Genomic DNA, 26,104 nt, shown 5'->3' on the forward strand with positions numbered 1-26,104 from the left:
TTTTCCGGCGTCGGTTCAACTTGATCTTTATTTAACGATGAAGCAGTGGATAAAATTATCAAACAAATATTCATATTACAATTATTGCCTTGAAATTTGCCTTTCCTAACACTTAATTTTGATCAATTTGCCACGAAAATATTGATGTAATGTACACAAAATGGTAAAAACCTAAAATTAAAAGCACAACGGACAGTTTATCTGAGCTAAACACGTTTACAAGTAGCATCTTTAACCTAACTATTGCCTTTTCTGAATATGAGGAACGTCGTATCGTGGCTAGAAATGCATTGAAAAATGAGAGAAGCGTAGGAAAAATAAAAATTGCACGATCACACCGTTCTGTCTGAGAGAACACTTAGATATTTTGATTATTATTTCATTGACTGCGTGTCAAATGGCGTTTTCACGAAGTAAGTTGTAAGCTGGCCTTTCCCCTTGACGTAGATTAGCCCTCGACTCTCGCACTCGTAGCCGCAGCCCATCAAAATTCGCGCCGTGTCCTCGGTCACCTTGAAAATTCAGATTAAAATCAACAAATCGCAAAAATGAAAGGCAACAAATTTTTTTCCTCTTCTTGAAATGTTCTGAGCTCAAATTCTGATTGCATAAATCGGTTTGCCTCCGAAAAACTCCTCATAAAATTTTCTGCGCTAGTTAAAATAATTTATTTAATTTTCAATACCTGCATTCTGCCCATGACTCCGCAGCTGTCCATCCTAGACGCGACGTTGACAGTGTTGCCCCAGATGTCGTACTGGGGCTTTTGCGCGCCGACGACCCCAGCAATGACCGGGCCGTGACTCAAACCTATTCAAATGGTTCATCAGAACACACAAATTTCAAAGGTGCACGCGGCTCACCTATGCGGAGGCGAAACCTTTGGAATGAATCTTTATTGATCTGGTCCAAAATTGACATGAGTGCCAGAGCGAACTCCACTAGCACTACCACGTGATGCTCTTGTCTGGACACATCCTAAAAAAATGAAAATGAAAACACTTATTAAGTAAAATTTGATTAATACATTTTGTTTTTATGTTCATCAATTACTTAAAATTAAAATTACTATCGTATCACGTATAAAATGATTGTTTTTTTTTTAAAAAATAATTCTGCTTAGTGTGTAAGAGTTTAAAAAAATCGATAGTGAAAAGTGGTGCTTGAGATTTAATGCATTCATACTTTTAGTCATTAAGACAAACGTCAGAAAGGCATTTTAATTGATTTTTCTAGACAGATTAATTGTGATGATGATTCTTGCAATCCACCGCATATCACCACTTCAGGGCTATCAGTTGCGACGTCATTTTTACCACTGAGTATGCACCGTTCACCGGCCTCTTAAATTTGCATTAAAAATTACCTTGCTTCCATCCTCTTCTTTTCCTGGTCGCAAGCCCGAAGCCAGCATGTACGTGCTGCCGATGGTTTTTATCTTTTCAATGCAGCTGAATTTTGGCTTCAGCAGGAGCTGATTCATCGAACAATTAATTAGAATATTATTCCGTTGTTATTTGTTATTTTACCTTATCAAAATCGCATATTATTTCGTTGAGTAAGCGCAAGCACTCGAGGCCCTGCTTGTTGACGTCAGTTTCGTCGTAGAATTCCTTGTAGTTCGGGATGGACGCGAACATGACCGCGATGCATTCGTACCGCTCGTGGTACAGATCTTGCTGCAAAGTTTTATTAATTCAGGAAAGAGATCCACGTTCTTTCTATTAAATTACGTTTTGCACTGGGGTCGGCGAGAGAAACTTTTCAGCTACGTGCGCTGGTAAAATGTTCTCCAGCAGGATTTTGTTTATCCCTCTCATCGTCTCGACTTCTTCTTGCTCAACCTAAATATTCAAAATGAATTAAAATTGGCAAAAAGGGAAGGAAAAATATTTTACTTTTCATTGTTAACCACTTTTACAGCGGTTTTTGGAATAATTAAAAACAATTACTAATTTTAATCTTTTGATTACTGTTGTATTTTCACTTTTATTTAGTTAAAATTTTCTGATTTATGAACTTTATTGACGTTTTCAGATCAAATTTGTTTAAAAGGGATTTTACTGACAACTTTCAATCCTCTAAACTTTTTAATTTCAACTATTTTAAAGCTTTGATTTATCGTTACCTTTGTGAAAACAGCTTTAAGCCTTAAAGGTTTCTTTTTACACTCTTTCCAGGCAATTTGAGAAAAAGTTCCAAATATTTCGGATATTCGGAAAGCATACCTTAAGTTTTGAGGTCCACAAGAAATCGGCTCTCGAGGTGAATTCAATTTGCCTGTCGAGAATGTGCAGGATTGACGTCACAAGTGCCAAGCAGAGGACAATCTGGGCCTCGAACGGCAGGTCAGTGAGTCTGAAACGTGATCATTTATACGTAATGCACTTTTCGTGTGCGACTGACACTCACCCGTCGTCCAGTTTTAGATAGTATTCGTTGAACTGCGCTGCGCAAAGAGTTATGTATGTGCAGAGATGGGCAACCGTGACGCCAGCCAGCAAACACAGTTTCAGCCACAAACTTACGCGCAGGAAAACAGAAATCGATGCCAAACATAGAACAGAGCTTTTTATGTAAACCTGAGGGAAGGAAATGTTCAATTATAAACAAGAGATTTAAATTTATTTCTGGATTTACTGGTGTTATCGTGAAAAAGGTTGAATTTCCAACCGATGCAGTTTGGTTTATTGCTTCGACAACTTCAAATGTGCTGATATTGTATGTGATTAGCTCCTCTACTTGCTGAATTTTAGAGTCGTACATCTGAAATACAATTATTAAATTTAAATTAGTCCACAATTTATATAAGTAAAACTTTTATTCTTTAAATTGGGGCCGTTCAGAGCCATTTTTCCAGTGTAGCTATTTTTGTTTACTCAATTTTCGACGATATCTTGGTATTTAGATAAAATAATCGTGTTTCGTTAAATTAAAAATAAATCATTATTTAAAATCGTTGATTTTTTTCATTTGGAATTTTCCGAATAATCATGAGTTAAAATTAAAAAAATGGTTTTAACAGTCTTTATTATTAATTTCCTTCATACCTTAATTGACTTTATTTATTTCAAACGCTTTTTGGCGAAAAATATGTGAATTATATATTTTTAGTGGTGGAAAAATGTCGATTTAATGGAGCAGAAAATTACTCATTCGTGGAAAAGGTTCTCGATTTCATGCCATGCTTAAATTAATCAAATAAAATCTCTTCCAGTGCCTTCTGAATCATCAGATATCGATCAGATGACGATTTTTATAGATTTTATCGGTCGTGATGAAACGTACCGCAGGCGCTAGTGACGTAATTGAAATGAGTGCGACTACGATGAGGAAAATCGCAAGTCGGAGCCCCTCGGAACTGCCGACAATGCCGACCCCGTCCTCTCCCGAGAACGAGGCAAACGAGCACGGCTCTTTCAGCCAGCTGAGGTAGAGCAGTAGCAAAAGCGCCACGAACGTTGCGCCGAGCGTGCACAGCAGCAGCCAGTCCCTGAAGCCAAAACAGTCCATTAATCAAACATGCAATTTCCAGCGCCTCCACATGCTTCCGCGGGGCACCGCAGAATTTATTACGGAGCCGCGGCAAGCGAATAAATTATTTGATATGGATTTCTACCCAAAAATGCTTGCGAAAAACTCTTTTATGATAAAAATGATTCAAAACAGCTACAACAAACAAAGGAAATTTGCCATTTTCTATCAGTTATCTTCAGACTTAAGAGAGATAATTTTTACTCTGACAATTAGTCAATAAAAAACTTCTAACAGGGCCATGTCCTAAAAACAATTGCTTATCAAATTAAAACCCTTTATCTCTGCTTTTTGCATTCCACTATGTTACAATGGTTTAAAATACTCTTACAGCGGAATGATTAAGATCTGGATGGTTGCGATGCTGGCAAACAGGCTGACGGCGCCGAGCACGTAGAACTTGTAGTTTGAGTCGCTCTGTTTGCGGTACAACTGCTCCTGAGCACGGCTTTTGAACCACAGCAGCAACGGGTTGAGATCTTCGGAGCCTCCACAGTCCAGACACGAGTTCTTGCCTGGCAGCAAATTCGACTCGACGGCAGCAATGCTCTAAAAAAATTTGAAGAGTGTGAAAGGAGTTTTTCAGTTTGCAGATGAAGGGTTTAGAAAAAGAGCATAACACAATCGGAACTAAACAATAGTTTTTTTTTAAATTATTAAAATATTTAATAAATCTGGAATTCTTTTGTTTTGCTGTAATTTAAAAATTTGATCTATTTTGTAGACAGTAAAGATGCAACAATTGCCTGAAAAGTTAGGCTATCTATTTAAAGAATCTAATCGAGAACTTAGCTTCTGCCAAAATTTTAGCCACTTTGATTTTCAGTTTTAATTTTGAATTTTCATGACTAAAAGTTTAACTGAAACTAAATTTCTTGACCGTTTTAATTAAGAAATTTAATTTAGAAAACCAGACTTCACGTTTTTTTCTCTCGGAAGAAACCGCCTTTGCAAATTTGCGAAACATCACTGCAAGATGGAGAGTTTATTAAAATTATTCTGACGTGTGTCCTTTGGGGATTCGCTCAACTTAGTTTCGGCTCTCCGCTGAATTTTTTATGCGCGGCTAAAGTTTGTTTTGTTTCTCTTGAGAAACGGTTGTCTTGACGCGGAATAGAAGAAAGTTTGGATTTAATTTTTAAAATAAATAAACCCTCAAGTGGATTCTTAACTATCATGGTCAACAAAAACTCCTTTAAAATCTCGATAAATTTTTTGCAGCTCTGGCGTCAGTCTAATAGGCTTCTTAAGGTACTTGTTCGTTTAGTGGTGCTGGCAGGCTGCCTAAATAAACCAACCACTCTCTCTACGAGCGCATAGTAAACATAATATTACTAGCAACAGGTAAGTTATGCAACCCGCGCAGCGGATCTGCGGAGATTGTTGCCTGCACGGCTTTCGCGCTGGAGCGATAAAAAGAAATAAGGGAGAGAGATTACCGTGAGGCCGATGTTCTTGGCGAGCATATTCTCCGTGATGTTCGCGAACGGCTTGTCTGCGCCCCAGCACTCGATGTACTTTGTCATTTTGGCGTGCGTGCCGCGCCCTTTGTCGGCCGTCGCGTCGCTTTCGCCAGAGTGCTTGAAAAAGAGAGAGTAATGAGCAAAGTTAAACAAGTTTTTAACGTCTTTATGCAAAACAACCGACCGTGGGCGGAATGATGAGGTATGTGTCGACTTTGTGCTCGTCGAGCAAGGCGTCCCTGGTGCCGCCGTTGCCGGGCTCCACCTCGAAGCGGCTGCCCAGCTGCAGCAGCGTCGCCTTCGTGATGTGCACCCGCCTAAAATAATTCGATTTGCTCAATAATCTGAACAGGGGCAGAGTAACAAGTTTTGGGTGCTCACCCCGGCACTCCTCCGGACTCCATGTGGTTGGCCAGCGTCACGTCGTCCGACCAGACGTCAAACTGCCACTTGCGCAGTCCCAGCACGCCGCACAAAACGTTGCCAGAGTGGATGCCGATCCGCATGTCCACATTGAAGCCGGTCGCCTCTCGGACAAACCTGCCAAAATGTGAAAAAAAGAATCGTCGCAGATAATCAAACAGTAAAACAAGCTGTTTATGAGGACGGTTGATTTTGTTGGTCTAGTTGGTAGGTGATGAAATTACATAAAAGGATATTTGGGCCGCTCCTTTTATTTTTCAGCCATTTCACTGGTACGTGCTACAAAGAAATATGAACTTTAAATTATAACGGTTCTTAGAAAAACCTTAAAATTTGTTCAAAAAAGTTATTTTTGGTTTTGTTTTAAATATCCAGTTTTTAAGATTTTTTATAGTTATTTTAGTTTTTTTTTAACTGGAATATTTTATTCTAAACCACCTTTTTGCTTAAAGTATTAACAAATTACTTATTTTTTGTTATCAAATTCCCGATATTCTCTAATTTATTTTTGTTGTGCATTTGCCTGATCGCATCAGTCATTTTACTGTATTTGGATCAGGGTCCAGTTGATAAATAGTCATTTGACTTTTAGTTGGATGGTTTAAGAGATATTTTTAACAGACAGTTTTAACGAAATCGTCGAGCTTAATAGTCAGTTTAAGGGTGGTACAGAGTCATCGGACCATAGATTCCCTGAATAACTTTAACTTTACACTTAAAATATTAAATTTCATTGGTAAAGCCACCTGAGTTTAAAAAATATAAATTTTTAGAGGCAACCAAATGAAATTAAAGGTGATTTCATAATTAAGTATTTTTAGTCAGAAAATCACCTCGAGAGATGGGTAAACCACCGTCTAAATTGAGCTTAAAACCGTTTAAAAAGTCTACATTTTCGCTAAAAAAAATCGAAAACCAAATTAATTAAAATTGGCTATAATCCATCCATGATAGTTTTTTTATAATTGTAATTTTAAACTTGGAAATTCCGACGGTAAAAATTGTTGGCTCAAAATCAGGGCCATTATTTTGTAATTTCTATCAGCCTATACTGATTCACAGATTTACAAGTGTTCTTTGTTGTGTCTTTCAATGTAAAATGTTTCAAAAAACACAAATTTCATCTATATATTTTACTTAAAAAAGTTTTGAACGTGGGGATGTATGGGGCATAGTTGTTGCTCTGCTGATCCGCAAAAAAAGTACTTTGAACATAAAAAATTGACCTCCTCTTTGTTTCGAATTGGCCCTCACTGAACGGCTTGTTATCCGAAACTAATGGGTTATTTAAAGCTCACTTGTGTTAAATTGAACCGAGCGGACAAGAATTTACGAACAGGAGCATCCCTTTATTAAATTGCGCTGACTAATGGTCTCATCGGGCATTGGTTCCCAGCAGGCCCTAGGCCCTGCTGTAAAAACGCATTGGCCTGTGTATTATTTTGCCGCTGACCCATGTCGGCGCGGGCGGCTGGCCGAGCTCCGAAAGAGCGACTGCGGCTGGTATTGTCACCGGAACTTTTATAGGATTACGTAATGCCTTGTTTTCCCAGCGAATTAAACGAGACCTGCGTCCGAACTGCTCTTGTGGACGAACGGATCAAAGTGCGTCACTTTGTGTGACGGACAGGGCCAAACGATCGATCTTTCATTTGCCTGCTTCCCAACCGATCAGAGGAGAAGAGAGACGCAAACAAAAAAGTTAATTTGCTTTGATTGTTTCAAATAAATTGATTTTGTGAGGTCTATTAAGAAAAAGGAGTAAAGACTCTTTGCGGGAGTTTGCGTGAAACGAGAGTTGATAAGCACCTCAGGACGTTTATTTTCATTAAACTTGGCTTTGTGTTAGCGGAACTAACAAGTAATTAATAACAGTGTGATATTTAATTAAGAATGCAGCACATGTTTTGTAACGACTCTTTCAAGCTTGTTTAATTGGACATAAATTGTCGTAGTATAGAGCTTGATTGGTGGGGTAAAATTTTACAAAAGAAAATCGTAAAAAATAAAATAAAGAAGCCTTTCTTGATTTTTAATTTAAAATTAAATAAAAGCATAATCAAAAAATGAGCAAAAATGTGTTGTATTTTTTTCAATTTTTATCAGAAACATTTTCAATGCATTTCTCAATAAATTTGACTTCGCAACTAGGTTTGAAGACTTGGCACGGAGGATATTAGAAAAAAATTGAAAAACAAAATCCTATGTGAAAAGGAAACACAACCTAATAAGAAAAAACTCAAATTTGTATTTTCAACCTGGTTTGGAGTATTTTTGCGATAATCTAGTGATTTTTAATAATATTTATGATTGCACTGGGAGTTGGAACTGATTATCCAATTCCCTAAAGGTATCTAGAGGTTGGTTATGGAGTTAAAACAAACATAAATCAAAATTAGTGTTCTTGGTTTCGTTTCGACGGTTCCTCCTCATCAGAACTTCATATCTGAGATGATATAGTATATCTCTTGTCCTTGGCCAGTAAAAATATTTTAAACTTCTGGAGGATTTATTCGAAGCTGCACAATATGTATTTCATGATAGTGATTTTTTCGCAAAATCAACGAAGCTACTGAACGGGAATTGCGTGTGGAACTTTCTTTATAAAATAAAACCTATGCACGTTCTTGTTTGACCTGGATTCCAGCTGGGAACACTTTTCTCTAAGCGGCTTTTGCACGTTTATCCCATAAAGGAAAATAATTTGCAACGCTCATTTTCCTTGCAGCACTGGCAAAAAAAGCAATAGGAGGGAGGCGTCTGCGCCGCCGGCTGCTTACTCTCATCGCATATATTTTTTTTTCATTTTCAGCCGCACATGGCTTTGCATGCGGTTGGCTAATCGGCAGCTTTTTGTGTTGGTGTACACACCTTATGGCTTCGATCATCTGGAGGCCCATTTTGACGCAGTTGTACGCGTGGTTGGGTCGCGACACGGGCAGGCCACTCACGCAGTAATAGCAGTCGCCCAGGATTTTTATCCGCATGCATTGATTTTCCTGCAAGCACACGAAGAAGAAGAAAAAATAATTGAATCCTTCGACTGGCTGCGTGCCGGAGCGGCCGCCCTCTTGCTTTCCCCTGCGGCACACACGTGAGAGACGAGACGACGTACTTGTGCGATTTGATCGAATCGGCCGAACAGCTCGTTGAGGGTTTTGACGAGATCCGAGGCAGTCAGCTTCTCTGAGAGTGGCGTGAAGTTGACAATATCCGCGTACAGGATGCTGCGAGCACACACATACACAAGAGTTCGTTATATGTGGCCAAAGAAAGAGGAAGCGACCCGCATAAAATCAAAACCAAGACGTAAACAGAGACGGCGGCCCTCTGACAGAGCGAAACAAGCGGATTTCGCGCTCTCTGCCGCCACACGTGAGACGAGAGGCAAAAAATCAAGATTTTCAGCATCTCGACAGTGACTGATATATATACCTGACGTTATTGTGTCGCTGAACGAACATGTCGTGGAATCTGGTCTGCTTGCTGCAAATGTCTTGGCACGCGTCAGCCATCTTCAGCATTATGCTCCGCTTCACCTGTTTTCAATCTCGAATCAATTTGTTTCATTGATAGAAAAATCAAAATGTTTCTAGAACATTGAATCTTCGTTCAGGGAGGAGTTTCTTTTTTTGTAAAGAAATTATTTCTGGCCATGACTGTAATTAAAAGGAACTCTTAAGGATTCTATGTTTTAGTTTGTTGGTGAAACAATTAAATTCGTGTAGCTTTTCCTAAAATAAACCACGTACATTATGAAAACTTTTTAAACGTCGAATCCTTAGAGTTTTCTAGTCAAATGAATGTTACGGAACAAAAGAAGATTTTTTTAACCAGTTAAAAATTTTAATTCAAAGAGGAACTGTCTCACTTGAAATTTTATGTTAATTCAAAACAATTTTTTATGTATCAAGTTCCTCTTTTTACTATTGCACACATTATAGAACTAAATCACTCAAAAAATAAACTAAATCGGTTCTCACTTTATAATTTTCAATTGCTGCCCTGTCTTAATTAACTTAACTTTTTATTTTTAATAGAATATTTCGTTTCCATATTTTTGAAATAAAAGTACTAACCTAGATTGCTAAGAGAATTCAATTAATTTATTTAACAATTTGTGCGAGGCACTGCCAATGAAGGGCAATAATACAATTCTTCCATTTTTATAGGTACCACTTTTACGCACGCACTGAAAGCAATCCTGTAAATTGGTTTCATTCAATTCCCCTGTCATTTTTATTTCCGCAGTAAAAACTGCCCTTAAAGCTGATGAAAATCAATTAACGTCGCTGAGTGGAAACGTGCACCGATTGTGGAGAGCGAATGAAAAGATTTTATACGGCTCATGAGCCGCTGAATTAGCTTTTAGAAGCGGAGAGCTGGAGCAACAGCTGGCAGTTTGTTTAAAAAAACTTATTTTTCTCATGCGGACCTCGGCTGCGATGTAGGCTGGAATGACGCTGAGCAGCAGCTGCTCCTGTTGCTCCTTTTCACACTCGAGTTTGACTCGCGACTCGATGCAGGTCCTCGTGCCCTTGAAAGTCCTGCGGTGCGCCGCGTTGGTCAGCGCCTGGTAGTACGCGCCCGTCGCACTCGCGCTCGCCAGGAAAATCGCGTCGGCCAACACCTGAGTAAATCAACACGTTTTTCCAAAGAGAAAGAAAAATTACAATTATTAAACGAGAGCACAAATGGCAATAAAGGGGTTGTATTTTTGAAAATATTCAGTTCGTTTTCGTTAATTTAAAACTGTTTTATGTTATCTTAAAATGTCGGGCTGCATTTTAATTTTGACTGAATAAAATTATCACGAATTTCTTGGACAAGAATTTGATTGAATTTAAATTTTACGAGCAAAGAGTTAGATTTTTCGAACGCGCCTGCTTTGAATTTCTTTCCACTTCATTCGTTTCGTCTCAAATTTTCTGCTTTTAAACAGTCACAGATTTAGAAAATATATTTTGACAAATAAATTTTAAAAAACTAAAAGGAATAGATGGGGAATTAAATAAATTAAACAATAATAAGTTCGTTTATAAACTAACACATGACGAGGGGAACACCACAGAAATGGTTGAAAGTATTGGTTCAGTTGTCTTACAAAAATAATAAGATCGCATTTACTTGCAAACGTGGGCAACAAACATCTTTTTCAAACTTGCATGTGTATTTTTACCTATTGTAACCTTTTCAATGGGGAAAAAACTAAAAAAAATCAGGAAAATTTTAAATTTTGACCTTAAAATTTGATCCCGTAGACTTACGAATAAACAACGAGTAAAATTAAAATAAATATTAATAATAGTGCAGTTAAAAATATAATCAATTAAATGCTAAATAAATAATTTTTTTTTAAATCTTGACTCACGTGCATGCTGGCGTAGTGGTTGCTGACGGCGAGGGCCGCGTTGGTGGTGACGACGGCGATGGAGAGGCCGATGGCGAGCGCCCGGGGCACCGGCAGCATCGTGTGCACCGCAAGCAACAGGGTGAAAAGCGGCACCGCGCGGCTCGAGTCGCAGCCGCCCACCTGTGAGTGTGTCGGAGGGCAATTTCGATTATTACCAGGCCTGGCAGCTAGAGTATAATGCTGCAGCTGCAAATAGGGGCTTTGCGCCCACCACCGGCTTGTTGGCGGGCGCTTAATCACGAGATGCGCACAATATGAAATCATTAAATCCCAGCGACCGCGAGCAGCAGGAGGGTTGCGTAATGAAAAAACTGGAGAGACTCGCTAATTTTAGCTCCCCTTTCCCTCGTTATGAGGGAGGCGAACACCTAAATATAGCCGTAATGAATTGTCAACAACGATGTTTTTTGTTTGTTCAAACTCTGTTTCGGTCCATAATTGGAAACGGATGAGTCTGCTAATTGGAATATTAGTAACTTTTGTCTTGTTTCCTTCTTCGGTGTCAAAAGGAGGGCAATAAATTGTATCACACGAAAATAAGAATAAACAGAAGGGGTTGGTGGATGAGTGAGGGTGTTTAAAATCATTTGTAAGATGTTTTCAAACAGTCTACTCTACGGTGCAAATAACTCTGGAAAAATGAATTAATTCGATCCTTTAAAACTATGTGAAAATCAAGACTGTGTTGCTCTGACGGGAAAAGTTCTGCCAATTTATTAAAACAAAAATATGGCTGATTCCGCCCACTTACAAAGTCGTGGAAATTTTAAGTTGATAACTTGGGTCCATTTCCAGATTTGCACCCTGACGTAATGGACTAATAATTGATGTCTAAAATTAATCGTCAACGTGAAGTATGTTATTTAATTTTTGTCTTACATCTATGACGAAGAAAATTTGTCCTGATATTTGGACTTCTAGTGTGTCTATGTTTTTCCTAAGCTCTGTAGACGGAAAATGGATAAAAAATTATTAATTTTTGTTTACATGACATGTAACAAACGAAATTGCCGAAATCCTGACAAAAATCTCGGAGTTGCTTTAAAATATAGAATTTCCTACAAATTGTAAGCCTTTAAATTTCTAAATTTAAATTAATTGTTTTTTTTTTAAATTTAAAATTTATCTCCAGTCTCTATTTATTTTCCTTTTTTGTCCCCGTGTGGGTTCCAGCAACTCGAAAAACTCAAAATTTACATGAAACCTAGCATATTCCAGAAAGGAAGTTAAACAAAAGTTACTTATTATGTACATAGCTAAATTTTCGTACAAAAAATCATAAAAATGTCTTTAAATTTTTGAGAGCGAATTTTTAGCCGTAGCTAAAATTTAGCCATGTAAAATCCAAAGAGAGTGGGTTTTTTTTCCTGCTGAAAAACGACTTTAATTTCGCCAGAGGAAAATTTGTGAAAAGAGAATCCGCCAAAAAAGGAAATTTTCAAAGAAAAGGAGCAAAACAAGGAAAGCCAATTCTGTTTATTTGTTCAATCTTGTAACTCTCTGCTAATTGGCAACAACTCTCCTCGTTTACCGTCGCCCATCTCAAATTTCCCTCCGCGCGTGCATCAAATTATTTTGCGAAAATCGATGGGCAGGCCGCAGGTTTGATGGATGGAAAGCAGGCGAATAACTAATTAGGCGAACGGCGATCGTAAAGCCACTCTTATTGTTGCCGTGACCGATAATGGGCCTTTCGTCGAAAATGAGTTTGCCCCAACCCACCGCATCGCACGGGATAAATGGAGCGTCGCTTGGCGCTTGGCGGCCGGTAATGCCTGCGATGGCCGCTTATGCAGCCTAGTGGTGCAGCGGCGTCGCGCGGGAAGCATAAGGCTTCCCTAAAAGCTTTTACCTGCTGATGCTGAGAAATTCGCAAGACGAAAATTGAATTTGCTGCGGCGGTGCCTGCAACGTTCGTGCGCGTCTGCAGGTTAAACCACCCTCTTAGAAACTCTTTTGAGCCGTTTGATCCACTCGCATGTTGCCAAACAAAATTATACCTCGCATGTTCGGTCAATTTCGTTAAGTTGCAATTAGCTTAAAAGGCACCAACATCTCGGTTTAAAGTATATGAGATGGATTTATATGGCAAAATGGAGCTATATTTTCTCTTGCGTATTGCAAAGTAGTGCCGCTGAATAGAAAATAAATTTAAATACGAATTGCGAATACATTTTTAATTTTAAAAACAAATATTTAAATTAGAAATTCATTTTTAATTTGCAATTCAATTTTATATTAAATAAATATACGTGCTGCTGTTTGAAATTCACCTTTTGAACTAACACACACACGCTGCAAACTCATAACGAGCTAATAATTTTCTCTCGTGCCGTTTTGAAGCGCGTTACGCGATCAAAAAGCGAAATAATATTCCATCACCGACGCGCGCGAGGCAATTTTAAACTGACGTTTGAGTGCGAATTATTGATTGGCCCTTTGATGAATACATTCTGTTTGCTTGCCAAGTGGAAGCGAATGCAAACAAACTGTGACTACATGAATGTGCAGCGAATTTCTGTATTGCACATAAGCAAAGGTAGGCAGGCAGGCGTCGGTTCAAATAAACACTGAACTCGCTCTCGGAAGCGTTAAAACAAATATCCGGCGTCGTCTCGGCAAATAGGCAAATCCAGAAGCAGGGAAGCTTACCAGCAGGATTATGGAAGCGAAGGCGGCGCAGAAGACAAGGAGGCCGAGGCTGGCGCTCAGCTGCAGCGAGTTCTGCACGGCGGGCGTGTGGGCGACCACCAGCGTTGCCAGCAGCAGCAGCAGCAAACTCGAGCCGACCACCACCTCTTGCCAGCATGACGAGTAATCCTGAGGCAAAAAGCAAAAAGAAAAACAGCCGTAAATTTCGTTAGGCCGCTTAAAATGGAGGGCGCGTTTAAACGCCTGGCATGCACTCTGCTCCTGCAATTAACAACTTTGTCTATTAAGCCCCTGTCTACGCCGAAACACACTTGACACCCCACAGTGTCAAGAACCAAGAACCACCCAGAAAGCTACAATGCGTGAACTTCAATGAATCGGCGATATAAAATATTTGTAAATGCAGGAAATCATCCACCTTAATTTAAAATTAGCCCTAAAATTCGATCAAAATACATTGCACCAAATTCTAATGAAAATTTTGATGTAATTATGGGGAATGGTCGAGATAAGTCAAACCCCACAAATTGTTGCAATGCCTTTATTTGTATTTGCCGTTATTTAGTCTGAAATAATATAATAAATTCCATAAATACATAGAAGAGAATGTTAAAACTAAACACATTAAAAAGGCAAAAGGCCATTGTCAATTATTAAAATATAATATATAAAAATGACAAGAATAAAATAATAACTCAATTAATATAACACAACACAATATATAATAACATAAGCTTACCCCTAAAAGGGAGTTGTCAGAGATTGGCAATATACAAGCAAGGTAGTTCAATTATTCGTCAATTATAGGGTTCGTACTGTAATAAATACACGTCAATATAACTAACTAAATTCACAAACCACAAATAGTAATATTGTTCACAGAGATAATCACTTACAAAGGGAGCTATGTGCTCAAGGTTAACGAACTCCTAAAATGTGCGGCCGAGGGAGCAATATTTGCTGCTACCGCACACGTTTATCGTCGAGTTTAGAATAATTCCTTATCAGGTTAACACGGATATACTCAGGCAGCCAGGGTAGGAGAGAGCGCCACCTTTCGGCAGCCATATAATAAACCAAGCTAAAAGAGGAGTTTCTCAAAAAAGCAGGGTTTTTAAAAAAGCAGACGATGGCAAAAAAAGCTACTTTTTATTTCGGAAATAATCTTTCACACAGCAGTTTCCGGTATTAAAAAAGACATAATTCCATTCTCCCATGGTTTAAATATCTAGGAAACGTTATTTTTTCGTATTAATTTATAAATTAAATGTTCCTAACCCAATTCTAAAATTTAGCTTCAATTTTTTTTAGCAATTTTAAATTTTATTTGCCCTTCGTAAAATCATAGATAATTTAATTCGACCTTAAAGGCGTTTAGAACTGTTTCTACTAAATAAGCCATATATATTCCATTTTATGCGTTGCTATGCAAATCTCCAGGCCTAGACTGATTGTGAGGGCCCATAAACTCTAAACCCCTTAATGATATTCAAGATCAAACGCATCCGTTGCGGATTTTGGTCTTTTGATTCCTGGAGCAGAATATCAGCAACGTGCTCAATTCGGAAATTCGATTTTGGCTCGTCTTCAAACCATTCAGAGGCCACAAAGGCAGGCAAATCGCGGTGCCCCCAGGTGAAAAGGCTGCTTTTAAGAATATTACTTTTCACTTTGGTTAATGCGCCGATCCTACGGAGAATACTATACATTACACTTTATGGCAGCCCCTCTCGCTCGCCGTTATGATATGCATGCGCGCGATTTACGGCCAAAATCAATGTACTCGTAAATCAATTCCGTTTTATTTTTTTCCCGCTGAGCTCAAGGGACTCTAGCGAAATTCGCCACTTGCTCGATCCAATTCTATTTTGAGACGGATGCAGCGGCCAAAACGCAGCTCGGCGATTAAGACGTGTGTCAACGGCTGTGGCTGGAGGCTGAAAATAATCCCGTGATTGAAGGAAGCAAAGGACCAAATGAAATTGCCGGTCTCTTGCAATCAGAGGAAAAAAAGTTGGTGTTTCTCTGGCTGCTGCGACACAGCGGTGGTCTGCCTCCACCTTTGACCTCCGAAAAAACAGGCGGTGGCGACACGGACGAGCACTTTGTGCCGCGCTGAGAGTCGCTTGCTCGCTTTTGTTACAAGTGGGCCAGTCGTAAATTGTGCAGGCAAGGGGCAAAAATGTCAAAAGCAGCTCTGCACCTTTCCTTCCTTTTACCCTGTTAATTGCCTGGACCTTAAAAAAGTTGCCGCTTCGAGCATTCTTCAATTTCCTTTTCTATTTTTAGCGTAGTATGTATATACATTAAAAAAGGTTCTTTTTTTGGCACTTTTTGCTGAAATGTTTTTTATATCTTTCCATGAAAAAATTTATACAGTTACTGAGAAGAAGAAATATGAATTTAATAAAAAAATTCTTATAGGCACATAATGATTATGATTCGTGAAATTTTATTGCTAAAACTTTTTTATAAGCTTTTAAAACCGCCCAAATGTTACGTGCTCTAAAAAATAACTGCTAAAATAATTTTACTGCACACAATTCAACTTTTCAGATGGTTTCCGAACATATTATTTAAAAAATTGGAAAATAAAGTATAATTTCAGCTTGTTTTACTTTTCAACCAGAGGAAAAGTTTGCAAAAAATAACGAGAGATTTAAATCTCCTACTTCAGTTGCGTATTTTATAATAAATAAATGTTTTTTGTTCTATGAATGACCTGAACAAAGTTATGTCGTGCTCAAAATCCTAGTTTTTACTTCAAACCTCTCAAATGCCTGTAAACCCGCAAAATACGTAATTGGGAGATATGTCGACACAAAAAATCATTCGAATCGCCGGACCCCTCAGGACATCTTTCTGCTGCTTTCATATAGAAATTGGCTTAGAAGACCACAGAGACCAGCCAACGAAAAGGAAGAACGAATGAATGGAATGATTTTTTTTAAATGAAATTTATACCTTAATCAATATTAGAAACTTTTTTATATATATATTTGGAGCAGTGCCTTCTGCACTGCAAAAGGGCACAGACCGATCGACAAGGTTTTTTCCGACCAATAGATCTTATTTAGCGAGTGAAATTATGATTTTTTTTCTTGAATTAAAGTTATCTAAATATCTTCTATAATTTTTCCTATCAATCAACGAGTTAGAGAAAAATGCTGCAAAGAAAAGCAATTAAATATTATAGAAAACACTAATTTGCATTTATAGGAACCAACATTACAATCCTCTCAGAGCGTGCAACAAGTCATAATGCAACGCCCTACTTGTTGCACGCGCTGAGAAATTGCAGTTTTCAATCAGACACACAATTTCTTCTAGATTGGGAAACGTACTTGGCAAAGGAGGAGAAGGGCGACGACGACCACCAGGGTGAAAGAAGCGGCCACTCCAATGCAGCCGATGAACAGCGAGTGCTTGAGGCGGACGCAGTAATTGCGGTAGAGCAGCTCCAACTCGCCTTCGCCCCTGAAAAACGAGCACCAAGACCAGAATAAGGTTGTTGTTTGTTTGTTTGCTGTCAATCGGGGACAAACGCGGGTGACGATGTTTGGCCAGATAGAAGCAGCCTCTCTGTTAGCGAGCGCGAATGTTGTTTATTTTTTTTCTTTGAAAAGATGGAAATATGCGGCCGACTTAAACACACTCGTCTCTATTCAATTTCAACGCTGCTCTTGCTGTCGGTTGCTCGTTATAAACGAGCTGAAAGGGCTGTGTGCATGTATAAATAGAATAAACCCTTTCCTGAGTGATTGCACCCTATTCTCTCTCGCACTCACGGCGGCGACCTATATATTGCGCGCGGCCCAACGCGTGGTTTGCGGCCAACCCTGACACACAGCCTTGTAATTTCACGGAATTAAGGCGTTCCTCCCATCCAGGAATAAATCAATGCGCGGACAAGTTCTTCGCAACGGAATAACATTCTCGGCGCGTACGTGCTGATTTAGAAAACAATCAGACGCTGGGACAAGTTTAGTTATATGGCTTTGTTGCTCTTCCATCGCGATTGGAAAACTGAATGCCTCCGTTTCGCGTGGAGTGAGTTCCTCGAATTGATTGGATGTAAACCAGTTTCAATGAATAATTCAATATTAACTTTTCGAATTGTCTATTTTAGCTGCAAACTCGGTTCTCACAAGGAAAGTGTAAGGATGCTACGGTTTTATTTAGTTGGTGGTGAATTTATTTGTGTTCATGTAGGCGTGGTTTGCTGTCGCTCTCTCATTATCGTCATATTGTGATGAAAGTTTCGCCTGGATTGGTTTTTTGTCATTTTGATTATTCCGAGTCACACTCAAACGTCCATCATGCGCGGCCCGGTTGGGTGACGGCGCATGGCTAAGCTATACATAAATAATTCGTTGACAAAATCTGGATCCTGATTTTCCCGTTCCATTAACTCTACGAGTTTACTGAATTTCCTGGAAATTATAAAATGGCAAATGTAAAATTGGCCACTTATAAAATATTATTATGATTCATTGAACGAAAACTGTTAAAAAAATTATACACGTTTTTTCTGACGCAAAATGAGAGCAATTAATCGTTTTAATTTATTCCAAATATTCCTCACATACATGCAAACGTTTCCTGTCTTACTTCGCGATATTTATATTTGAAAAGCCTTATTAAATTTTTAAGGGTGAGAAAGGTCAGGATAGTACCTGGTGCCAATGAGCTCTGATAATTTGTATAGCAACTACAGCTACCACACGGCGTTAAATAAGATATTCACGATTTTCTTTCCCCATTACGAAGAGGTAATTGGCTTTTCGTGATTGCAAAATTACACATAAAATCGATTCTACACACGTCAAAGAAACTAGGAAAATTGCAAACGAGAAGACCTGAACTGATAACTTTGAAATTTGATGGAAATTAGAAAGAGACTCGCACTACTTCCCTCTTTTCGTTAATAGTTGTCTCTGTATGGAGCAAGTTTTATGAGAAACCTTTTTTTAAAAAAAAGTAGATGAAAATATTTGACAAAAACTGCAATTTTAATTGGAGTGTTGCAAATTTTAAACATTCCTTCCAGCAAAGGTGAATAAAATGTAGCCCAATATTTAAAATTTTCTCTTTTCAAGTGGCTCATTTAAAATTCATTACCAGGTTGTGGAGTAACAATGCCTAATTATTTTCCCATTGTTTCACTGAGTGCAGTGTTTGCCGGCGTTCGAGAGTGGCTGAAATACGCACGTTATTAAATTTTAATTTATTAATCAGGCGCACAGCGTGTTGTTTGTTTGCTGAGGGTGAAATTCCTCGGCGTGATTACACCGCAGCTCGCCATCAATTCGAGCAAATTTGCATATTTGATGCGATATTAAAGGCCACAAATTTGCGGCACACGCGCCAGCATTAATTAGGCACGTCTCCGCGTGCGTTCACTCGTTCGTTCGCGGCGGTTGACGCTTTTAACGACTTGTTGAATAATAAATGGCAGTTCACTCTCACTCTCACTCATTCTCAGCCAACCCGAATTAGCGAGTGGGGCGCGGATATTGCGAATGCAAACGAAACCAGTTCAGGCAAAAGGAAGGAAATTCGGTTTTCCACGCGCCGCTGCACTCTTTAATTGCTTTTCTTTGGTTGGACGTGCGTGTGCTGCGCGCGAGCCAGCCACACAGCCGCCGTCGAAATGAAAGAAACGAGCTTGTTTTGACTGCCGATGCGTAATGACGCGATGATGCACTCACTAGCTGCTTCAGGGTCGCCGCTTCAGTTCCAAGCAGACCGGACAAATTAAAATCCCACAAATGATCGACACGCACAGGGCTTGGAATAATTTAGAACGAGTGGGTTTATAAAGTTAACTTCTTTTGAAATCAAAACCCCTATATGCAATTTATTTTTTTCCCAGTTTGGGATGTTTTTCCGTGTGTCGGAACAATTATTTTGTTTGAAATTGAAAACCAGACACACGATCCTTCAAATATTTCCCGTTTTATGCATCAATTTTTTATCGTGAAATATGGTGTTCCCCGTGGAAGAGGCTCGTATGACATTTTTAGAAAGGCAATATTGTTTTTCAGGAAAAAAAATCAATTCCGTTTAGTCTGTCTGGTTTTTCCACGGACGCTTAGTTAGTTTTTGGGTTTTTTACTCAAAAAACTGCTGGAAGCTTTAGCCAAACTTCAATTTACCATTTCCTGCCAACCAACAACCCTGAATTTGCAGAATTCAGAAGAAATAAAAATATATTTGGGGGTGTTCTGTCGAGTCCAATCAAGGAGCACGCACGGGAAAATGCAATTTGAAGTGTGCCGAATTTCCCTCCAATTTCCTGCCCGCGCGAACTTTTCCGCGAACAGCAATTGGCAACAATTACGGGTTGCCATGTGCGTGTATCGGCTGGTGCGCGAGCGAGGAGCGAGAGCTCAAAAGTAGTGTGTATACTGTGTATACGATGAGTTGTGTGTGGCGGGAAGTGACAATGACGGCCCGAAACCAATCAATAAATAGCCGCCCGGCCTGCCTGCCTGCCTGTGAACGCGCGCGGCACAAAACGAATCTGCAGCAGCTTCTGGAGGCGAGAGCGAACCAACGGAGGATGGGACAAATCGCTTGAGTCAACAACTCAACACTCTCGCATTCGCACAGCTTTTTACTTTAAACAAGGGTCTGCCGTGCGTCAGGGCGACACACACACACCCCGCACAATCCCCCGGGGGGATGCACAAATATGCTTGAGGGTGGAAACAAAGCGACTGTGAATCTGCAGTACAGGATTATTCTGAACTGGCAGAACGGCTTTTCACCTGAAGTGCCCAAAGAGCCATGATGGGACTTATTTGCGAAATATTATTTATAGGGTTGGGAATTTCAGACATTAGACCCTTTTATACACTATTTTACGCAGTTTTTGAGCCATGTTCCAATCGTTAAAATCCGTTTAAAACAGGGGAAATAGTCCACATCGTCAATTTGCATTTAAAATTTTTAAAAATGAAAAAACAAAAAGAGTTTATTATTTTTAATTTCGCATTATGCGAAATTTGCGCCTACGGGGCCAGGAGGTGAGTCTCCACCCCCGACCATGAGCTTGAATTGTCAAACTAATCATTTTCAATTAAATTTTAGTCCAATCCTCTCCAGACGTGGAAAAAGTGTCACATTTAAAAAAAACTTGATGATTTGGGATCGAGGTGCCGTGACCGAAAAGCGTCTTTTGGTAGAAATCGTCTTTTATTTAGGTCTCGTGGTTTGAAGTAAGATTAAGATCAGGACTCCAGACTCGTATGTAGTGCGGGACTGATAAGAAATTGTTTCTAGGATTTTCTCGCACGAAATCTCTATCCTAGTCGGAGAGTAAATTTTCGTTTCGACTGCTGTCGTGCGCGGTTGAAGATGTATAAGGGAAGCAGCAAAGGTGCGCTTCGAATTTGCACTGCTACCTGGCAATGTGTGTGTGTTTAATGAAAACTAGTTGCTGGGAGCGAGAGAAGGGGTGAGAAGGCGCCGCAAATCAAAATGGCTCTAAAAACCAAGTTTTTTCAGCATTAATTATTTTCGATGTAACTTGTTTGGCGTCAAATGTAGAACATTTTTTACCCAAATTTTTTTTATCTTCAATGCAAAAGTTATTATACTCTGAAAATTTATTCTTTTTAAAAGATTGCACACTTTGAGCCCCTGTGAAATAGGAATTTTTAGAAATTTGACTCAATTCAATTGGTCTACTAAGCAAATATAATCCAAATCTGATGACCGCCGATGCCAACAGGGTGACGACAAAGTTTATTTCGCTCAAAGTAGGATTTCATTTATTTTTTTTTTTTTTTTGATATTGCAAATGTACGCATTTTTATTTTGCTAGAATTATTCCGATATTGGCCGTCAAATCTTTCACAAAAAATTTCCATTTCATCTAGAGATTGAGATTTAATCTTTCCCAACAAAATCTTGAGCTTTGCAAATATTTTGTCATTTTTTTAAATCTGCATATTTTTTAATACCGCCAAAAATTATTTTCAAATCAACCAATTTAACCTGAAAATACACTGCTCTTTGATCAACGTCAAAAACACAGCAGAATTTCAATAACTCATACCGTGCAAAAGTGCAGGGGTTAGGAATTTAATTTTGCGAGGCCAGTGGCGCAGCGTTCTACTCACTCACTCAGCTATTTATAAGATGGCTGCTGTTTTTCGCATCAAATTGCCTGCAGCCGAAAAGAATCTTTTTTTGCGGAAACGCACGCCGAAAGAGAGACAGAGAGCACGGTACGATAGGACGAGTGGCGCGCGCCCTCGTGTCGCTTCATGCGCACGTCTATTTATAATTTCTGGCAGCGGAATCTGAATATCGCGCGCGCGGTGACATATAAAATATAAGTGCCGCACACACAACGTGTTGCTCATATGCGATTCATAGCCGCGCTCCGCCAGCGAATAAATATTCCGCGCCAGAGTTCTATTTTTTTCCTTTCTACTCACTCCCTCGCCGCCCTAACGCTGTTCTTCATTACAAATTTGCCTGCTCCGTGCAGCAGGCAGACGGCAGACTCGAGAAAGGCAAGCACAAAGTTTGCAAGTACTTCCTTAACATTGTGCTCTCTTCATAATTTCGCTCGCTTGCTCCGCAAGTCCGGCTCATTTGATATTCAACAGTTGGTTTCGCTCTCCTTTTTATTGAGCTGTACAAAAACTAATTTGTGTGCAAACTTCTTCCGATAAGTTTTTTGTGTGCAGGAAAAGCGAGATAGCTCCGAAGAGCCTGCGGGCGGGTAAAGTTTCGTGCTTTTAGACCCAACTCGAGTGGGTTACGCAGACTCGGAGGAACAGAGACAGAGACGAAGTGCCAAGGCTTGCGAATTCGACGAAAAAAAAGAGAAAACAGCTGTTTTGAGAGTTTTCAGTTGGCGTAAACAAATTTCTCGCGTGGAAGCCCATAAAATTAAAATATGCGGGTGAAGAGAGAGAAAAAGATGTATAATAAATAGGGTTGGGATTTTCAGACGGTTTTTTAAATAGCTATTTTTGGAGACTATTTATAGACGTTTCGGGTCGATTTTCTGGTCAATTAATCACGTTTTAAGGGATTGCATAGTATTAAATATTTTGTATCTTCAAAAAGGTGGTGTTCTCGATGAATTTCGATTGTGTTAAATAAAATTTTTAGTTGATCTTAGTCTATAAACTATTTTGGTTCCACTCCGTACAATCCCAAAACTGAATATCTCATCGAGATCATTAAAATTGTCTCTTCAAATCAACTATTCGTCTAAATTTCGAACTAAATTGACGAAATTATTCTTGATCCAGTAAAATTTCCAATGTGATTGTGGAAATGCGCGACGAAAATAAATTGAGGAAGGTCGCAAATTCGCTTAAAAATATTTTTGCATGATTGTACCGCATATGGGTGAAATAAGAATATTTAATTTAATAATATCCGCTAATGAATCTCTTTTAAATTTTCTCTTACAGTAGAATACTAAAAAATCAACTGAGTCTCATGGTTTAGAAAAATAATTGACAGATGCCAAAGTAACTAAAAATTTCTAAAATAAAAATCATCCAAACAATTTAAAAAATTGATTACACCAGAATATTTAAAAGGTTTTGAGGTGAATTCAAGTTCGACTCTGTGCTCATATGATACCTAAAAGAAAATTGGCCGCAGCCGCACAGAAAAAATTTTCGTCTCAAATTCCCAACCCCAATAAAGAAATAAAGACACAAAAGACCCCGGCCAGCAGGCAGTTTTCGCTCCTAAAATTCTGCACCTTGAATAAATTATACGAACTTTGTGTTTAACTTAATTTTCTTTTCGCTGCTGTTGAATTCCTCTCTTTTCACGAACTCGTTGCTCGAGGCGTTTTGGAAAAATATGTTTCATCACACACAGCAATTAGCGAGAGCTGAGAGCTGCTACGCTTGCAACATGGATTTATCCTCCTCATTGCAGTATACCAGTTTGTTTATTTACCCTGCGCCGAGCAAAACTGTGTCAACGAGCAAGCACGCCAGATTCACACCAGGTAACGGGAGCCTGATTCATCAAGCCAGAGAGGGTAATTAATAGGGAGGAAGGTGTAATTAAATGTCCTAGAAAATTCGGATTTGCGAGAAAATCGTCTTAGGTGGCGAAAATAAAGACCGCTTGCCTATATTTAAATCGCGATTTTTGTTTTAAAAATAATGGATCTTTGGGAGATATGAAGAGGGTTTGAAATGATGAAGACCGATGAATTTAGATGACGAATTAGGTTACAGTTGGAAATCCGATCGGATACTTTTAAATCAAGTACAAGAACTGAAATTGTTTTTCAATAATGAGTTACAAATTCTGCACAATTAAACGAATCACGTCAGCACCGTGTGGCTGACGGACGAAAACTGAATTTTTATTTTAAAATCATCTTTCTGCTGTCAAACAATAATGCAAAATTACAATAATTCAAACCGCCGACAATTGTTGGCTTCCAACAAAAAGGAGGACCGCGCTCCTGCACCGCTACAGATCTCTTATAGAAAAAAATTAGACAGATCTTGCAATTTGGGCTCTAGGAACAGGATAGGGTCCAATTGAATTAGTTTTTTTTGCCAACAGTTAATCTTTAATATGAAATGTAACAGTCAAATCAGGACCAAGGAAAAATCCAGAATATATGCCAAAATTATCGGAAAATTCCAAGGTTTTTCGCTTGATTTCGATTCCTCACATTGCAATCGAATCATGAGGCAGATTTCCCCTCTTGCGAAATAAATCATATTTTTCTAGTGCTTAATACCGCTTGATTAGCTTGCAAGCTTTGAAGCTTTACAGCCGATTTGCATGGAATAAAAACGGCACTTGGGGAAAACTTTCGTCCAATCCCGATTTTTAGAGAGTAATTTTAGGGAAAAAATGCTAAGAACTTTGCATTGATCAAAACAACTTAGCGAACAATTGAATTCAAAAACATTTTCCAGCCTTTCATTTTTACGGAAATATTGTTTTTTGTTTTAAAAATTTTATTTTACAAAAAGACAAATTTAAATTATAAAACTAAAAATTTTCCTAAAAAATTTTCAACCCTTCTATTGAAAAGTCCACTGAACTCTTAAATGAAATTAGAGAGTCTAGTCAATAAATCTGCTCATGTCTAGAAGGCTTATTAAAGCGTTGGGACGAAGGTCAAGACTTGATTTGCTTCCAATCAATTACCGAGGCTCTAATGAAGTTTAAATCGGATCAAGCCGAGCAACCTAGAAAGACCGGGGGTTGTTTTGGGGCGACTCACCCTCTGGCCGCGAGCATGATGCTGCTGCAAGGGTTGGCGATCTGGCGGACGGACGGGCAGGCGGCGGAGGCTGCTCGTCCGCGGCCGCACGAACAGCCTGTTGCAAGGGGTTTGCGCGACGCCGAGGCACAGACACAGCTTTTGCTCTCGTCGGCGCATGCACAGCAACACACACACGGCGGCTGAAAACCCGCCCCGGCCGCCGCCGATGTGCACGGGAATCCGCTGCCGCTGCCGTTGCCGCCGCAATATCAAAACGAATATATTATATGGCGTGCGTGAGTGAATTTGAATTCGCATTCGCATTCGCACGCTTTGTGCCCACGGTGAAAGGAGGCGCGAAATCGATTGTGGAAACTTGTCAAAAGCCGCGAGTTTTGCCGTCGTCAAATAAGTGGAATGGGACGGAAGGCAAATTATTATTTGGTTATACTCGGCTTAGCTTGGCGGATTTTGTTATTCCAGCCTCGCACGTTTGCAAATCCGATTTAAACTTGCCTTTCTGCAAACATCATTTTCAGTGAGCAGCATTTTGCTTCCTAATACACTTGCAGCGGAAAGAAGATTATACAGTTTTGCGATTGTTAAAACTTTTTTTTGTATAATAATTTTATTTTATAAATTGAAGAATTTTCGCGTATTTAGAAAACAACCTGGCCTTTTCAATTGCATCAGTATTGAAAAATAATTTGTATCTTTACTAAAAAAAGGAAAGGGCTGAAATTTTATCCCAGGTTAATTTTTTAAGGAAATTTAAGTTACTTAAACCCTGATTTGATTATTGAACATTGATGGGATGATTATTAACACTAAAAATTTGAATGAACTGCTAATTGGACGCCTATCTGACTGGCTCCCACCCAAAACTGTCTAAACAAAGGGTTATATCAGTCTAGTATGCGCACACGTAAACAAATCTGACGCTCGCGTGCGCTGTGCTCTTGCCTTGGTCAACAATTCAAATTAATTTCCATATTCGCCCTCGTTATACATGTCAATCCACTTCAATCGTTTATTTTTCCTTATTCTAACTCCACGGTCTGGAAAATTCCAACATTTATCACACTTAAAAAAATTGGTTAGCCGCCAGCTGGATAAAAAGCCAGCTACCTCTGCGAAGGTAAAGCCAGCTTGAAATTACCTCTTTGAAAAAAAAACATCGCCTAGCATCGAGCTAAAAATAAGTATTAAAATTTCATTCAGACCAACCCTTTAGAACGAAAAAATAGTTTTTTGCTATATTATGGAACTGACTGAAAGTTAAATAATCATGCTTACAAATGAATGAAAGAATTTAAAATAGGTAGGGTAAGCATAAACGATCGAATTATTGTTTGATCATTTGAAACCACACCTTGGAGAAAATTTGAAAATATT

At 39.0% G+C, this 26,104-nt stretch overlaps 2 protein-coding genes across 3 annotated transcripts in view; one reads left to right on the forward strand and one right to left on the reverse strand.

Moving 5' to 3' along the window:
* On the reverse strand, positions 1-24,862 carry Adcy2 (adenylate cyclase type 2 Ac76E). The gene is made up of 22 exons (XM_065493142.1): positions 24,728-24,862; positions 16,830-16,962; positions 13,486-13,653; positions 10,792-10,953; positions 9,856-10,050; positions 8,856-8,959; positions 8,536-8,647; positions 8,292-8,419; positions 5,379-5,537; positions 5,182-5,314; positions 4,974-5,114; positions 3,866-4,083; positions 3,289-3,493; positions 2,641-2,766; positions 2,413-2,582; positions 2,229-2,358; positions 1,734-1,844; positions 1,530-1,679; positions 1,367-1,474; positions 864-978; positions 686-810; positions 1-512 (listed from the first exon to the last, which is right to left on the reverse strand). Exons 1-22 carry the CDS (start codon positions 24,742-24,744, stop codon positions 375-377), a joined length of 3,048 nt encoding a protein of 1,015 aa, XP_065349214.1. The 5' UTR covers positions 24,745-24,862; the 3' UTR covers positions 1-374.
* LOC135945447 (ankyrin repeat domain-containing protein 13C-B) overlaps positions 16,878-26,104 on the forward strand; it is a 14,989-nt gene continuing 5,762 nt past the window's right edge. For both annotated transcript variants that reach the window (XM_065493143.1, XM_065493144.1), the window contains exon 1: positions 16,878-16,992. The gene's annotated coding sequence lies outside the window, so the exon portion shown is untranslated. The remainder of the gene's footprint in view (positions 16,993-26,104) is intronic.

This window comes from Cloeon dipterum, chromosome X, assembly GCF_949628265.1.
Source record: "Cloeon dipterum chromosome X, ieCloDipt1.1, whole genome shotgun sequence".
NCBI lineage: Eukaryota > Metazoa > Arthropoda > Insecta > Ephemeroptera > Baetidae > Cloeon > Cloeon dipterum.